Genomic DNA, 18326 nt, shown 5'->3' on the forward strand with positions numbered 1-18326 from the left:
GTGGCCACTTAGGCTCATGTACATATGCCTCCATACCTAGAAGCCCTGCTCTTCTTAAACAAAGACTTAATAGACTGCAAGGAGGAACTTGGACGGTGTCTCTAACTGAATGAGAGACAGTAGGGACAATTCTCATCCTATACTTGTGGAAAATTGCTTGTGCAGAAAAACATTCAATATAAAACAAAAACAATGTATCAAAAACATTTTTACAGCAACATTTCCTAAGCTGTGCTTTAGGCAGCATTTTGTATTGAAAAATTAGAATAAGTGCATTAACAGATGGTAGACTTATGAAAAAGGCAAAACACAATACAATACAGTACCACAAATTTTAACGCAAACCATAGCAACTCAAAAAAGGGGAAGTTACTACATATATTTGAAACATGGCATTGTACAACATTCAAAAACATTAAATTAGGAGTTTAATGACGACATTTCAAAAATGCCAAATAAAGTTAAATATCTAAAAACACCAAAAATTAAAGTGATAAATTAAAGTACCTGTGATTTGAATGAGAAAACAGTTAAGGAGACTGTTGTCTATCATGCAAAAGGCCCTTCATAGGGTTTGTGTTCCCATTTTTTAAGACTGACTGACAGTCAGGTAATTTCATGCAGTGTGGCCGGTTTTACAAATACAAGGAAAGTAAAGAAACTTTTAAAAGCTCAAATGCCGTCCTGAAAAAAAAAAAAAAAAAAAGCAAACACACACACACACATATATATGTAGTGCTTATAAAAAGGATTCATCTATTTGGAAGTTTTCATATTTTATTGCAGAACATGAAATCAAAATGGGAATGTTTTTTTTCTTTTAATTAATCAAGGAAAATAGACTTTTGTGTGTCAAAGTAAAAACCAGATTTCTGCAGATGGACTAGATTTTTTTTTTTTTTTTTTTTAAAGCGCTGATTACACAAGTATACACCCCCTTCAAATGTCAGTATTTACTAGATATACCTTACACTTACAGCCATGAATGTGGATAGGGCTCCATCAGCTCTACACATCTAGACATTGCAACGTTTCCCTATTCCCCTTTACAAGACTGCTCCAGCTCTGATAGGTTGTGTGGGACTGGTGAGCTTTAAGTGGGGTACACACTAAGAAAATTTCCATAGCAGGAAAGAAAAGTTGATTATCTGATCATTATATAGTGCTTTCCATGGCCGATTCTGACTGTTTGGGAAAATAAATAAAATAAAATTGAAGGTGCAAGTAAGAAAAATCTTACTGTACATGAACATGTTTGATTTCCACTCAATGTGTACAGTAATATTATTGAATACAGAAAAACGAGCATGATTAGAAGCACAGAACAATCCAGAAGAAGGCGGCAACAAACATAGAAATCACACATAAGAATGAACGTTTGCCTTTGCCGTTCGAGAATTTTCATAAGTTAATACAATTGTCAGTTACATCACGATACATGCCTGTCGTCCGATTTTCTCATAGCGTGTACCCCACTTTATGCACATCCAGCCACAGATTCTTGATAGAGGTATAAATTCAGACTTGGCCATTCTAAGGCATAAGTAGATAAAGATCTTTATGATAAAGGTCATTGCCTTACTGGAATCTTCTTCCTAGGCTCAGGTGTCTTGCAGACTGTACAAGGTTTCCATTCAGGGCTTTCCTGTATTCAGTTTAACTTTACAAGCCTTGCATGGCCTGATGCAGAGAAGCATCCTCACAGGAGCATATTGCCACCACTATGCTTAAAGAGTTTGGATGGTGTGTTTAGTTTATGCCAAACAGTGTTTATTCCTATTGTCTAAAAGCTAAATTTGCATCTCATCAGATCATAGAAACGTCTTCCAACTACCTTTAGAGCTTCCAGGTGCCTTCTGGCAAGCTGTAGGTGAAATGTCATGAGAATTTTAGTGAACAGTGACTTTTTCCCACTTTCCATATACAGTCATGGCCACAAAATGTGGCACCCCTGCATTTCTGTCAGACAATGCACCACTTCACCCAGAAAATTGTTGCAATTACAAATGTTTAAGCATTCCCATGTTTATTTCTTTGGTTTGTATTGGTATGACACAAAAAAAGTGAAGAAACGAAAAGCCAAACCTGACACATTCCACGCAAAACTTTAATATTTGGTAGCACACCCCTTGGAGAAAAATAACTGAAATCAATTGCTTCCTGTAACCAAAGAGTTTCTTACATCTCTCTACTATAATTTTGGACCACTCTTTCACCAACTGCTCCAGGTCTCTCATATTGGAAGGGTTCCTTTTCCAAACTGCTGTTTTAAGATCTCTCCACAGGTGCAGTTCAGTACACTCCAGCACTGTGTCTTAAACCATTTCTAGATGCCTATTGACATGTGCTTTGGGTCATTGTCCTGCTGGAAGACCCATGACCTCTGATGGAAACCCAACTTTTCTGACAGTGGGCACTACATTGCACCCCAGAATTCTTTTGTAGTCCTCAAATTTCATAATGCCACGCACAAAGTCAGTACATCCAGTGCCTAAAGCAGCAAAGCAACCACAAAACATCAGTAAACCTCCACCATGTTTGACTGTAAATAAAAGAATGCAGTCTCTAAAGTCCACATTTCGTTTTCTGAAAACAGTAGAAATGATGGTCTTTACCAAAAAGCTGTCATTTTGTTTCATCTATCCAGAGCACATTCTCCCAAAAGGATTTTGGCTTCCTCAGGTAAGCTTTGGCAAACTCCAATCTGTCTTTTTTTTAGGTGTCAGCAGTAGTGTCCTCCTGGGTCTCCTAACAGAGTCACTTTTCATTCAGATGGCGATGTGCAGTGCGAGTTGGCACAGTTGTACCCTGTGCCTGAAAGTCAGCTTGAATTTGTTTGGGAGTTGATCGAGGTTCTTTATCCACCATTCGAACAATCCTTTGTTGCAATCTGATCAATTTTTCTTTCGTCCAGAGATTAGCTACAGTGCCATGGGCTGAAAACTTCTTGACAATGTTGTGCACAGTGGGCACAGAAACATTAAATCTTCGGAGCTGGACATGTAACATTGGAGACTGTCCATGCATTTCCACAATTTTTTTTCTCAAATCCTTAGACAATTCTTTGCAGCTCTTTCTCTTCTCCATACTCCGTGTGGCACACAGGCACACAACAGAAAGGTTGAGTACATTTTTCATCATTTTAACTGCTTGCTGGTGTGATTTCTATATTGTCAGCACCTGTTGATACAGGCGAGTTTAATTATGAATTACAAGAGCATCAAACTTAAATTGCAATTATTTCATACAATTTTGAGAAGATGACAAATTTTGTCCAGTCCATTTTTGAGTTTTGCGTGTCAGAATTGGCTTTGTTTCTCCACTTTTTTTGTGTCATACCAATACAAACAAAAGAAATACACATGAGACTGGCTAAACATTTGTAATTGCAACAACTTTGAGTGAAGGGTGCATTATCTGACAGAAATGTAGGGGTGCCAATATTTTTGGCCATGACTATAGCTGCAACCAGTAAAGCCCCCAGGCAACAGTTGTATGCATAGTAGCTAAAATCTCAGCTGTCAGCTTTTAACTTAAGCCAAAGGGTTGAAAAAAAAAAAAAAATAGATTCCTGCATCTACACAGAAAATGGATGAAAGGACTCCCCTAACCCCACAATATCAACCCTTAGACAGTGCATTCGGACAGCAGCACCGGCTGCTATCAGAATTCATTGATCAGTGGCTGCAGAGCGAGGAAATATTTCCAATATGTTTCTTCTATAGAGAATGTTCAAAAGATTAACTTCTGTTGGGAGGAAAGTTGCCACACTGATCAAAATCTGGCCGGTTTAGCAGGGACAGCTTAACTCCTTTAGAGTTGTAATACTTGCTTGCTTCTCTCACCAACTACTCTCTTGCACAAGCTCTCACTTTTGGTGGTCAGTCTGTAGCCGATTACAACTGTACATACTCGTTCCATTTCTTAATAATTGTTATAACTGTACTCCAATGGATTTTCAGTCATCTTCCATGATCCATTCCCTTACGTGGTTTCACAGTTGCTTAGAGCCTTCTGTTGTCTTCATAATGTAGGTTATACCATGATACAGACTTATCAGAATTTTGACCTTTCAGATACATGTGCATTTATACTAGTCACTTCACACCTTTAACTGCATACAGGTGTGATCTCCATTGTTGTATTCAAATCTCTTTGCAGAGAACTGTTTTCACTTTGACAGGAGTCTATTTTTGAACAGTGTCATAAAAAGCAAAAATGGATCCACCATGATACACTGTTTTATAGGTATGTATTATATAGGTTTGTGTGTGTTCAATATTGCAAAATATGCTGTGTGTTTATATAGGTGATTGAACTCCAAATATATGGTATATATTTTTTTTTTCTTGGTGCAGCATCGCTGTTCTCTTTATATATGGAATTATTTAATTATTTTACAATATATTTTACAAAGTTTTATGTACTTGTGAAAAATGTATGGGTATATAATATTTACACATACATATAAAATACTACAGCACCTAACTCTGTGAATGCTACATATACAAATATATTAAATATGATCATCTTTTATCTTTAAAAAATCCTTCATCTGTGTTGCTTTCCTTTATTGTCACTGTCAGAAAGTTTGAAGTCACATCTGTCACTATTACTTTCTCCAAGTTATCTGCTGAGGGTCTCCAAGACTCATCTTCAGGTTCCCCGAGTATTCTGGACACAGGAATACGAGCAATAAGAGAGGGTTTTCCGCCATGTGTTACCAAAGCATCCTTGTAGAAATCAGATACCTGTTGATGGTATCCAGAGTTGTGCCTGTTTTTCGGGATGATTGTCTCTTGGGATTTGGAACTTTTAGTACCACTTCTAAAATTTGTCTTATGTGCATGTCCATCATAACTTGACTTTTGATTATGTCTTGTGTGTGCATCTCCAAGTTCCTTAGGTGAGAAACAAAGATCGGTCTGGCTTGTTGACCCTAGTTCTGAGTTTTGCCGTCTTGCAAGCTGTATGACGCTGTATGTCGATTTATATTTTAGTGCGCCTGCTTCATGTACCCTGGTAGAACCAGGCACATGTCCAACCTGACTACTAGGGTTAGTAGGAGACATTCTTATGGATTGAGCATCTTCCTTATGTAGTCCCTTTCCACGGTGATGTTTCTTTTTCTTAAAGTGTAAGGTAAATCGCTCCCCTTCATTATCTGGCCTGCTTAAAATCTCTTTAAAGACATCATCATTTGCCCCGTTGCTCTCTTGTGGAGAGTTTGGGGCACTCCTTAACCCTTCCCTTGACCTAGATGATGGTACTTGCTGAGAAGGACGACCAGGGTAAGGAATTCTTACACCACGAGTAGAGTCCTTTCTGAATTCATAGGTCTTTGCATTTGCCTTAGCTTGAGCCTGTAAAGGAAGAAAATGTATCACTTGGTGGAAAGTATCTAGTAAATTACAAGCCATTTACCATTTAACAAAAAAATAGTTTCAGTGATCTAGTACAAACATTATGTGTTTTCCAACAGTATATACCTATACAGCATATTCTGCAACACAACCATGGTACATACCAGAACAATAACATGGCCAAGATTACTCTTTAGTGCTTACAGAATACACTTCGGCCTTGTTTACATGAGTCGTAACAATGGGTACTATGCATCCACATGTGGGCAGTGCCAATTGGAATGCAGCTGGTGCATGGACAGTAGTCCCAATTTGACATCTGTGCAGGTGCATTTCTCTGAACACAAAATGTCTGCATTTGGAAACATAAATCCACACCAGCACAGATGTGAACTTGGTGAAGTGAACCAATGGGGGTGACGGAAGAGATGGAAGGGTCAAGAGAGAAGTAAATTGTAACAAGGTGTGAGTAGAGGGGATTTGGTCTATTCCTCCTTTTAAATTATCAGCTGTAGGTGGGTCCTTAATGTTGCAGCGAAGAGAGCCACATTAATCTGTCATCAGTGCCACATATTAGTGCAATCTGTCAGTGTCACGTGACATCAGTGCCACGTATTAGTGGCACCTGTCATCAGTGCCACGTCGGTGTCACGTGTCATTGTCCTGGTTCTCCAGGGCCTTCAAAAGTGTTATAGGTAGTCAACAAGTTAGATATGTAATTTATGCTCCTAGAACACGTGATGGCACTCCCTGCATGTTAGACCTCTCTATGTGGCCAGGCTGTGAAAAAGTCCCACACATGTGGTATCGTAATACTCCGGAGGAGTAGCAGAATTTTGGGGCATTATTTGTAGTATACATATGCCACGTTAGAGAAATAACCTATTACAATGACAATTTTGTGGAAAAAATTAAAATAAAATAAAAAAAATCATCATTATTCAAAGAATTGTGGGAAAAAATGACGACATCAAAAAGCTCACCATTCCTCTTACTAAATACCTTGGAATGTCTACTTTCAAAAAAGGGGTCATTGGGGGGTATTTGTACTTTCCTGGCTTGTTCGGGTCGCAAGAAATGACATCAGATGTGATCAATTTTGTATGATTCGCACCACAGCTTGTAGACTCTCTAACTTTCACAAACACCAAATAATATCCACTAATTTGGGTTATTTTTACCAAAGATATGTAGCAGTATAAATTGTGGCCAAATTTTATGAAGAAAAATGAATAATTAGCAAAATTTTAATCACAGAAACAAAGAAAAATGCGTTTTCAAAATTTTCGTTATTTTTTCATTTATAAACGCAAAAATTAAAAAACCCAGAGGTGATCAAATACCACCAAAAGAAAGCTCTATTTGTGGGAAAAAAGGACAAAAAATTAATTTGGGTACAGTGTTGCATGACTGAGTAATTGTCATTCAAAGTGTGAGAGCACCGAAAGCTGAAAATTGGTCTGGGCAGGAGGGGTGTTTAAGTGCCCTGTAGGCAAGTGGTTAACTTGTAACAAACAAGTGTTAGAAATGGGCTTGGTCCAGAAGTGTTTAAAACTGATCCTTTACTCTGCTGCCCTCGACAGACACAAATGCTTTATACAGTAAAAATCCCTTAAAGCAGACCTTCAGTCATTTTTTCCATCTAGCCATCTATTAAATCCTCTGCCCTTGTTTTAATTTTGGATAGTAAAAAAATTTTTTTCTGCCAGTAAATACCTTCTATAGCCCACTTCCTGTTTCTGGTCTGGTAGAATGCATAGACTTATGACATCATGTACAACTCTCTCTCACACTCTTGTGAGAGTTTGCCAGGAAGGGAGGGGGGTGAGCCATAAGAGGGCCAATGAGAGCTGCAGAGGTGTGCCTCTGCGTAAATTCAGGAAGTGAACAGGCAGCAGCTTTAGCTGCCCACAGTTAAAATGGACTCAGTGGTGAGAGATTTCTGCAGCATATTTGGCAAGTACAGAATCGCAGTACATATAAAATATGCAAGTGGTTGGAGGAAAGTTATAGAATGGCAAAGATGTTTTTCTTACAAATGTCAGCAGACTGCAGATCCTCTTTAAAATGTGAAGTTGATTGATTTAGCTCACCTTTAGAAGGAATGTTTTCGGTTTTGGGCCCCTTTTTTTTGGTCCATACATTTCCCTCTCTCTCTCCCTAGAATGAAAGATAAAATATTGTAAAAGTTAAAGCGATTGTAAAGTTTGTTTTTTAAACTAAACAAAACCAAAACATGTCATACTTCACTCCTCTATGCAGTTGGTTTTGCACAGAGCAGCCTAGATCCTCCTTCTCAGGTCCCTCTTTGCTGCTCCTGGCCTCTCCCTCCCATCGGGTGCCCTCAAAGCAAGCAGCTTGTTATGAGGACAATTGAGCTGAGTTACAGCTCCTTGTGTCCGTTCAGACACAGAGCTGCCATGCAGAACCGCCCCCCTCTCTCCAGATTGGCTAACTGACTTTGATTGACAGTCAAGGGAGATAATGGTGCTCCAATCAGGCTGGAGAGTCTCGGACAGCGGAGGTACTCATGGACATTGCTGGACAGAGATGGGCTCAGGTAAGTATTAGGGAGTGCTGGAGAGGCTGCTGCATAAGGAAGGTTTTTTTTTTTTTTTTATCTTAAAGTGGTTGTAAACCCTTACAATCCACTTTTTACTACAGGTAAGCTGATAGCGAGGCTTACCTGTATTTACCGTGGATATCTCCTAAATCGTGCAGGCAAATTGTACTGAAGCAACACCTTGTTCATGCCTTTGCTTCAGCTGATGTGCCATTACGTGCAGCTCCTACTCGCATGTGCAGGAGTGACATCGCGGCTCCGGCCAATCACAGCGCCGGAGCCTGCGATACACGGAAATAACTAAGGGAGTGATGGCGGCTGGCCAGAGCAGTGTACGGGCTTTGATCTCAGGTATTTCATTATGAGCTAGTATGCTATGCATACTAGCTCATTATGCCTCTTGCCTTTGTTTATTGTGTGTGGGCGTTTACAACCACTTTAAGTCTGGAATGCCTTAAGATAAAAACCTTCTGCCTTTACAACTCCTTTAAGGGTTCTCTGAACTACATGGGCATTCATGGATTGCAGCTTTACTACATGTGGGAGTGAGTGTGCAATCATAGGGATTTAAAATGATGCACAATATAAAAAAGGTATCCTGTGACCTGTAGGAGTAAAGCCTAATACACATGGGCTAAATGTTAGGCAGCATCAGCTGGTTCAATAGAAACTGTCTGACATTAGGCCCGTGTGTAAAGCAGCCGGTCTGGGTCATGACTGAAAAATGTCTGTCAACTGGCTTCCGATCAGCATTCCCATCCAATGGCTGAGAGCGCTGACCGGAATTGTTCTGGCCGGGGGGGGGGGGGGGGGGGGGTGTAGGTTTGCCGATCCCCTGACAGAACACAATAGTAGCTCCGACCTGTCAGGCTTTTTTTTTTTCCATTCAACCCAGCTAGTAGTGTACAAGGCTCGACTTCCACATGCTGCAGAGCCTGCAATTAATCAATTTTTTTTGTATCAATGTAACCTAATCACAATTTGTTTTATTTTTAAAGAGCTACAGACCTGTCCTCAAATGCAGACACCAATCTCGCATCCAAAATGTTCTCCTCTGGTTCCCAAGTGCTGTACCTGAAAAGAAACAGAACTGTAATTGTGGAGCAATAGGGTTCCACCTTTAAAGGGGGACAATCATTTGTCTGATATTCTCATCGTGTGAATGAGACTTATGTGTACAAGGATGATTCCTGAAAGCTAAAGTATCCCTTTGAACAAGAGCTCTGCACAAGACCCTGGGTACTTTATGCACACAGACTTTTTGCATGCAGATATAACTGATAAAAGACAAGGCACCTGCACATTTATGTTATGCTGGAGTCAAAAGCTCTGTCTCTACAAAAATCTTAGGCTGCCCCTTCTAGGACAATACACTTGGGGGAAGAACTTAACCCTGCAATGCTGACTATTACTGGTCGACTCCATGGCTTTTTAGTTCAGTTAACAGGTCCAGTATTGCGGTTTCATGCTTCTATTATAAATATATATCTGCTGTGATAGAAAAAGTTGCCTCAGCTTGAGCCCAGTCTGCAGATACCTTTTATTTTTTTATTTTTTTTTATTAGCCATAAGATAGCAAGCATGATAATCTCCTGACGCTGCTAAAGAAACCTTTAAATTGAGAAATTGCTGGGCGCGTGTAGCGCTCCTGCTCCATCATAGCTGTTGGTCTTGTTCCATGTGTTATGAACTCTCCTTGTATGTCCACCTGCAAGGTGATTAATGTAGCCAGTGTCTGGGTGGAGACCAAATCCGATATAAGCCAGCCATGCCTGCCTTTCTTGTGATATTGTGTTTAACACATGCTTCAAGCTTTTGGTTGGTCTTCCCTGCACTGCTGTTTGGATTTCCCTATTAAAGGCTTTGGATTGAAGTTGGACTACTCTCCGACTGTCTTTTTGACTGTGGATTGACCCCGACTGTTCTAAACCTTGCCTGCTGTGTACCTGGACTGTCACTGAACCACTCCCTCTGCCAACTGCAAGTACCCTTTTGCCATGCTCAGTACGTGCTTGTCCCGGTGTGGTAGCCAGGCACTATAACATTGTGTATAGGACCTGAGGGGGAACCAAGTACTGGTAGGCATGCTTGCCTTATAGGAAAGGGCACTGCTATAGGTGATTTAAAAAAAACAGGAAATTGCCTGAGACTTTAAATGAGTTGAATGCGGTTAGCCAACAATTGACAGAGTAAATACAGTTTCAGATTGCAGTCAACATAAACAACATGAATCATAGCCAAGCCCCTTGAAATGATACATACAGTAAAAGAAAATTGTCATTACAGGTATCATGGTATAAAATGTAAATGGCAAAGTACACAGGCATGAAAAGTATCCCCACGTGTTTCACAAGACCATGCTCGCTTCATCAGGGATGGATGCATGTGTAGTACTTCTGTAGGGGGTATAATGAACCAAGTATCAACACAGAGATGTTATTAGTCGAGAGTTCAAAAGGCATGGCACTATACTCACCAAAGACTGGATCAGACTACCAATGGCTAAATGAGTTTCTAGCTCAGGAACTGAGAAGGCAGAGGAAAAAACAACCCAATAGAGTACAAACGGGGGGGGGGGGGGGGGGGGGCAGACATGGCCAGAATGGGGGTGTGTGTCACAAAAGATCTCCCGGTATCCATTAATAATGTCAACTGCAACATAAATGCATATGTATCAATAGATGCTATCATAAAAGCATAGACTTAAAGTAGTATATGGTATAAGTATGTATATGCATGAACCAATCTGGTTCAATAATGGTAGGATGGGCTTAGAATCTAGGGGATAAGAGAAAAAAATTAAATAAAAAGTGCAATTGAAAAAAAATATGGCAAAAACAGCGCGATAGCGTGAGCGTCCCGCATAGCATGTATCCAAGTCCATTGTATATGTCAGCTAAAATAAGAATATGTATCAGTACTATACCAACAGAGTAACCATGAAGTATACAATGTAAAAAAAAAAAAAAAAATAGAGATAGATATACACACACACACCAATGTTGTTCAAAGCTAGATGGACTTGGAAACGCGGAGACAGTGAATTCAATGAGATGAATGTGTAATTGGTGTGTGCATGAATGAACCATGTGAGTGAACATAATGTGTAAAGTATATATATTATATAAAAATAATATATATATATATATATATATATATATATATATATATATATATATATATATATATATATATATATATATATATATATATACATATACATATACATACACACACACACACACACACACCATGCTAAAGTTAAGTGCTCAACTGTGAAGTGGGTAAATGGATGATTAGCATCCATCAACTAGTGTGGACTCACCTTGAATGAAGTGAAATTGCTGCATGTGAGGGAAATAGGAAGTGAAAAACAGATCTCAGCCATGACTAGCCCTCATTTTATAACCCCAGTGGGCCCAGTGAGCTCCGCCTCCAACACCATATGTGCGTGACAAGGCATGCGAACATGAATAACGCTCGCCGCCAAATGGGGGTGCGCCTACGCAGACGCTGCCAGTCACACATGCTAACATACCTTGCAATTGCGAGCAGACACCGTATCTGCGGATGTCGCTCGGTAAGCGCGGTTGCATGGCATAGATGTGTAGGTGGCCCCACCTGTCCGGACGGGGCCACAGTAGGAGGTATAAAAAAAACTCCCTTGTACACATCACAGCTACCGAGCCAGAAGATAACCAACCCCACTAACAGGGAACAGCTCCAAGAACCTAGATCAGCCCATGGGAGAAATAGACAAAAAGGAAAAGGTCTGGTGTCACCCATAAACCACATACATCTCAATATATGCAACACAAAACAGGTCTGCCATATATTATATTTATTATTGTTTATGATGTTCACTCACATGGTTCATTCATGCACACACCATTACCTTCCTTTTCTCTGAAGTTCATTGACAGACACAGCTCCTTTAATTCTTGACCTTAGGGTTATCACGCCACTTCAGGAGAGGAGTAGGCAGAACATGTAACACATGTAAAAGCAGCAAGGCTGCACAGGACTGCCCAGGCGGTCCCTCTGGCTATAACCCCTCACCCTGCTTCCTGCAGCTCAGTTCATCAAAAAGCAGTACAAACCTAAATAGGAGGGGTGGGTGCTGTGTCTGTCGAACTTTAGAGAAAAGGATTTTACAGCGAGCACAAAAATCCTATTTTCTCTTTCGTTCATTGACGGACACAGCTCCTTTAATTCTTGACCTTAGGGACGTCCCCAAGCAATGTCAAAAAACGAGGGGTGGAAACAGCAAAACATAACTTCACCCACAACAAATAGAACACCTCAACAGAGGAGTCGCCATCTTAAACGGCCACCATCAAAACCAGCAGCCAACCTGTGCATCAAAAGATGCATTTACAACAAACTAGCAACTTAAAACGTAAAGACTAGTAACTTACACAGCCGCCTGCAAAACCCTGCGGCCAAAGCAAGCATCCGAGGATGCTCTTACGTCAACTTTGTAGAATTTAGTGAAAGTGTGAACGGACGACCAAGTCGCTGCCTTACACACCTGGGAGACAGGTGCTTGGTGTCGGAAAGCCCAGGAGGTCCCAATTGATCTGGTGGAATGAGCCGTGACAGGAAAAGGGGGGACCCTCCCCTTTAAGGTATAAGCCTGAACCACGATCTGCCTGAGCCACCAAGAAATGGTGGGCAACGAGACCCCCAGACCTTTTTTCGGACCAGCCACCGAGAGAGAGTCTGACTTCCGGAAGGGAGCCGTAGCAGACAGATACACGCGCAAAGCCTGGACCATGTCTAGGGAATGTAAGGCAACCTCTTTTGGATGTGTCGGCTTAGGACATAAGGAAGGTAACACAATGTCCTCATTTAGATGGAATGCCGAAACCACCTTTGGAAGGAAAGAGGGCTGCAGACATAGCACCGCCTTATCCTTGTGGATGACCAGGTAGGGAGACTTGCACGACAAGGACGCCAACTCAGAAACCCTCCTGGCAGATGTAATAGCCACTAGAAAAACTACTTTCTGAGAGAGTGTTAACAAGGAAATCGCCCTAATGTTCTCAAATGGCAGTTTCTGAAGCGCCGATAGCACCGGATTCAGATTGCACAAAAGGTACTCACCAATGAGCGAGTCGCCAAGAGACGTTGGGGGGGAAAAAAAAAAAAAAAGAAGAAGGACAGCCAAGACTGATATCTGTCCCTTGATGGTGCTTAAGGCAAGTTTCTGATCCACTCCTTGCTGCAAAAACAGCAGGATCCTGGAAACTGAATAAGTGCGCAGACGCCATCCCATCTCCTCACACATGAAGATGTAAGCCTTCCATGCATGATAGTAAATCTTCCAAGAAGAAGACTTCCGTGCCCTCAGGATAGTAGAAATTACAGAGTCTGAAAGACCTCGGGCCTTTAGCACCTGGTTATCAACAGCCATGCCATTAAAACCAGCGGCGGTAAAGCGGGATGAAGTATCGGACTTTGTACTAGAAGGTCCTTTCGCAGCCACCGCCGCCAGTCGGACTAGGTCAGAGTACCAAGGACACTGAGGCCAATCTGGGGCAATCAGAATTACTGGAATCCCCTCGGCCTCCACTCTGCACAGCAGACGTGGTAGAAGCTTGGGGGGGGGGGCATAAATCAGCTGATAATGTCCCATGGAGCCACCAACACGTCTGACGCGTCCACCCAGGGGTCTCTTGTCCTGGACAAAAACCTCTGCCCCTTTCGATTGAGCCAAGAGGTCCACATCTGGTGCGACCCACTTTAGGCAAAGGAGCCTGAATACCTCTGGATGCAATGACCATTCCCTTGGGTCCAGCATCTGATGACTTAGGTATTCCGTCTGCCAGCTTTCTATGCCCGGGACATATATGGCCGACAGGGCCGCCACGTGTTGCTTTTCCCACTGGAGGATTTGAGCGACCTCCCGCGCTACAGCTGAGCTCCTTGTTCCTCCTTGATGGTTGACGTACGCCACCGCCGTGGAGGTGTCCGACTGGATCCTGATCAGATGCCCTTGTAGCCTCATTGACCATGTGGAGAGGCAAAGTCTGATCGCCCGAACCTCGAGCACATTAAAATCGACAGTTGGGATTTTTTCCAGAGACAAAAGGCCCTGGGCCGACTGTCCTCCCAGGCTGGTGTACGTTGTGATCACTGTCCAATTGAGAGGAATGAATGATCTCACGTACTGAAAGGCCGGAGACCTCAGCTGCCAAAGAAGGGAATCCCTGACCTTTCACAATCCAGGGATAATGGAGATTTTTTCCATTTTGACAAAATCTCCTTCTGCAAGACTCAAGTGTGAAATTGAGCATACGGTACCTCCTCAAAAGTGGCTACCATGAAGCCCAGAACGTGCATGCAGAAGTGCAGCGACGACCACCTTTGGATCATCAACAACTTCACCGCAGCCTAACTTCTTTAGGTTGAGCACCCAACCAAACTCCTGGAGAGTCTGCATGGTCATCGCTACAGCCTCCCTTAATTTCTGAGGCGGAAGCTGTTCTGAGAAGGAGGTCGTCTAGGTAACCCACGATTGCAATCCCACGTTGCCTTAACAGCACCAGAATTGGAGCTAACACTTTGGTAAAGACTCGGGGTGCTGACGCCAGGCCAAAAGGGAGAGCCACAAACTGATAGTGCTCTTCCCCGACTGCAAATCGCAGAAACCTCTGATGCCTGAGGCATATGGCTACATGTAAGTACACGTCCTGGATATCCAGGGATGCCAGGAAGTCTCCCTAATGGAGTGCAGCGGCCATGGAGCGAATGGATTCCATCCTGAACCTTTGCACGTTCACAAAGCTGTTGAGGGCCTTCAAGTCCAGGATTGGCCATACCCCTTCCTTTTTGGGGACTACAGATTGGAGTAGAATCCCTGAAACCTTTCCAGCGTCGGTACAGGTACTATCACCCCACGCAATAGCAGGCTCCGTACAGGGCATCCCGACGAGCTGAAAGTAGAGGAAGGTTGGAGGGAAAAAAAATCTGTTTGGTGGACAAGAACGAAACCATCTTGTATCCTGATGAAACCAGTTCGCAAACCCACTGGTCGAACAGTAGAGAGGTCCACCAGGCTGCAAAATCCCGAAGGCGACCCCCCCACTCGAGAGTTGGGCAGGGCAAACCTTCATGCGTAACATTTTTGTTCAGACTTGTTTGGCTTGCGCAACCAGGGACTCTTGTCCTTCAGCAGGTGCCTGTCAGACTGGGAACGCTTACCTGCTGACCAGGGCAGGCGAAAAAGCAGTTTGAGGGCCCTTGCCTAAGGCGTGGCTCCTTACTCTTCCTGGACTGTGGGAACAATGTGCTCTTCCCACCGTTTTTAATAAGGTCATCCAGCGAATATCCAGCGATTTTTTTTTTTAGATGCCTGGTCCGCAGACCAGCATTTCAGCCAAATCAGACGCCATAGCACCACTGCTGATACTGATGCTCTAGAGAGCAGGGGGACTGTATCCAGGGCCGCATCACAGACATACTTAAGGCCATGCACCAACTGGTCTGCCAGCTCTACACAGCCTGGGGGAGACTGTTGCTTCTCCAATTTCCGGTGCAACAGCTTTGCCCATTCAGTAAACGTCTGCTGGCCACGGCCTTGATGTCGCACAGATTGTAACGCTGACCCCACTACCATAAACATGGACCGGGCCACTGCTTCGGCCCTCCTGTCGGCAGGATACTTGAAGGCAGGAGTCCCTTCTACTGGAATCGTGGTTACTTTATTTAACCTGGATTACTGAGGGGTCAGCGACTGGAGGAGACGTCTATTTTTTCAGGAGGCTCTCCTCAAAGGGAAAATGCACCGCCATTCTTCTCGGGACTGAAAAGGCCCGCTGCGGACTTTCCCATTCCTTGTAGAGGAACTTATCAAAATAAGTCAAATATGGAAACACCTTAGGCGCGCGGGCAGATTTGCAGGACCCAAAAGGAGGTTCCTGCTGCATCCTGTATTTCCAGGGTATCCCGCACCTCAGTCATAAGTGCTCCTACTAGCGCTTTTTCCTGCGCTAACCTGGACACAGAGTCAGAGTCATTCTCACTGTCCGAACGGTCCTGGTCCGCATCCGAACAGGGGCCGCCAGTCACCGCGGGACTACAGTCTGAATCCGAGCTCTCCCCAGAAGATGGGGGCAGGGGGTGTTTTTTTTTCCCCACTTGCGCCCGCACGCCGCTTTCACCCTGGCAACAAAGGTCTCCAGGACTGCCGACAAAGCGTCCATAGGCACCGCATTTTTTGCAGGTGAGCCGGTTGCAATAGCAGGGATGTCTGGGGAAGAAGCGCCAGCTTCTGACGTCATGCTGACCCTCACTCGCCTGCCACAACTTAGGGACTTAAGGCAAGGTACACAAATCCCACCCTCCTAGCTGCTCACAAACTGAGGGGCCCCACCGCAGGACTCACCGCTCTGCCCGTTTCAGTCACAAAGTGCTCAGAGTAAAAATTACGCTCTTCTGAGGTACACGGAGCCAGCACTAGAGGTAAAACACACTGAGGCTACAAGAAAATGGCCGCTGGCCATCCCTAGTACAAAAATCACCAAGAAAATGGCCGTCAAACCTTCTAGAAAATGGCTAACAGCCACACACTGAAAAAAAAACTGCAGGAAAATGTCCGCGGCCTCAGCAAAATGGCGGCGGCCTCTCCTGAGGTAAATTTACTCAGGCACCTCACAGCGCAGTAAAAAGGGGCAGAAAAACAAAAATGGACCCCAACAGCCAGCGCAGCCCTGCCAAAGCTCAGAGCACCCCCACCCCCATTGGACCTCCGGCCTAGGTACATACACCACACCTCATGCTTAGTCACACAGCGGCCCCAGAAGGGGGAGGAGGGAATGAGGGATAGGGAGAGAGGAAAGGGAGAGTCGACCTCCCAGGGAATGCCCAGCTGCTCTATCCTGCCGAGGCAGGGAGAGCCGTGCTTACCCTTCCTGTTGGGATTGCTGGACTCATTCCACCACAGACCCATCACCCAAGCAGTATTGGGTGACTGCTGGCCACGGCACACTGACACGGACAGCAGTAGCCCAGTCATGTGTGTGCCCCGGAGCATAAGGGGCAAGGTCGTGGCCTACCCAGTGCGAAGCTAGGGACTGCTCACGCTCGATGACCAGGCTGGGGAGACTACAAGGATCTATATTATCCAGCCTATCACCCAGCCGGCTGATGATAGTAGATTACAGGATCGAAAATTGTAGAATAAAATTAAACAAATCTCAGGACCAATGGTCCCCTCAGTGAGCCAGGTCCTTCTCCTACACTAGACAGAAAAAAAAAACTGAGCTGCAGGGAGCAGGTTGAGGGGTTATAGCCAGAGGGACCGACCCCTGGGCGGTGCTGTGCAGTCTTACTGTTTTTACATGTGTTACATGGTCTGCCTAGTCCTCTCCTGAAGTGGTGTGATAAGCCTAAGGTCAAGAATTAAAGGCGCTGTGTCCGTCAATGAACGAAAGAGAAACTTATTATAAGTTTACAACTTTTTTTTTCCATTACATTATATATTGTATTATATGGTTACTCTGTTGGTATAGTACCAACTGATATAAATATATTCTTATTTTAGCTTACATATACAATGGACTTGGATACATGCTATGCGGGACACACACTATCACACTGTTTTTGTAATATTTTTTTCAATTACACATTTTATTCATTTATTTCTCTTTTGTCCCCTTGATTCTAAGCCCATACCATTATTGAACCAGATTGGTCCATGCATATACATACTTATATCACATACTACTTTACTTCTATGCTGTTATGACGGCATCTATTGATACATATGCATTTATGTTGCAGTTGACATTATTAATGGATACTGGGAGATCTTTGGTGACACACACCCCCCATTCCAGCCATGTGCTCTGTTGGGTTGGTTTTTCCTCTGCCTCCTCAGCTCCCGAGATGGACGCTCATTACTGCCGCCTCTGGGTATTCAGCATTTGGTAGTCTGATCCAGCCCTAAGTGAGTATAGAGCCATGCGTTTTGGACTCTCTTTACCAATTGTCACTAAACCATCTCTGTGTTACTTATTTGGTTCATTATACCCCCAACAGGGTAAAAAACCTTCAACCTTTAGGCCCCATGCACATGAGACGCCGGAGCAAACTCTACTGGACACGTTTTTAAAAGCTGAAACCAGTGTTTAGAAACGCCTGTTTTGCTGCGATTGCGTCTAGAAGTGTTTAGTTAAGCTAACATCATAGACCAGTGATGGCGAACCTTGGCACCCCAGATGTTTTGGAACTACATTTCCCATGATGCTCATGCACTCTGCAGTGTAGTGGAGCATCATGGGAAATGTAGTTTCAAAACATCAGGAGTGCCAAGGTTCGCCATCACTGTCATAGGCCCTCCCCAAGCTCAAAAAAAAGTATTAACTATTTCAGCCATTTTGTGAGACCAGATTGAG

The 18326-nt window shown here is 43.4% G+C and overlaps 1 protein-coding gene and 1 long non-coding RNA gene across 2 annotated transcripts in view; both read right to left on the reverse strand.

Annotated features, from left to right (window-relative positions):
• Window positions 1–220: 220 nt before the first annotated feature.
• The window catches only part of LOC143935626 (uncharacterized), a 769099-nt gene continuing 750993 nt past the window's right edge, over window positions 221–18326 (reverse strand). The window contains exon 2 of the long non-coding RNA XR_013263563.1: window positions 221–3808. This is a non-coding gene — a long non-coding RNA (uncharacterized LOC143935626). The remainder of the gene's footprint in view (window positions 3809–18326) is intronic.
• The window catches only part of CBX8 (chromobox 8), a 129621-nt gene continuing 111515 nt past the window's right edge, over window positions 221–18326 (reverse strand). The window contains exons 3-5 of the mRNA XM_077459622.1: window positions 8935–9000; window positions 7457–7523; window positions 221–5363 (exon numbers count right to left, since the gene is read on the reverse strand). Coding sequence (XP_077315748.1) covers window positions 4527–5363; window positions 7457–7523; window positions 8935–9000 — 970 coding nt within the window. The 3' untranslated portion in view covers window positions 221–4526. The remainder of the gene's footprint in view (window positions 5364–7456; window positions 7524–8934; window positions 9001–18326) is intronic.

The sequence above is a fragment of the Lithobates pipiens genome, unplaced genomic scaffold (assembly GCF_037356315.1).
Source record: "Lithobates pipiens isolate NorthernLeopardFrog02 unplaced genomic scaffold, aLitPip1_a1.2 Scaffold_28, whole genome shotgun sequence".
NCBI classification, from domain to species: domain Eukaryota; kingdom Metazoa; phylum Chordata; class Amphibia; order Anura; family Ranidae; genus Lithobates; species Lithobates pipiens.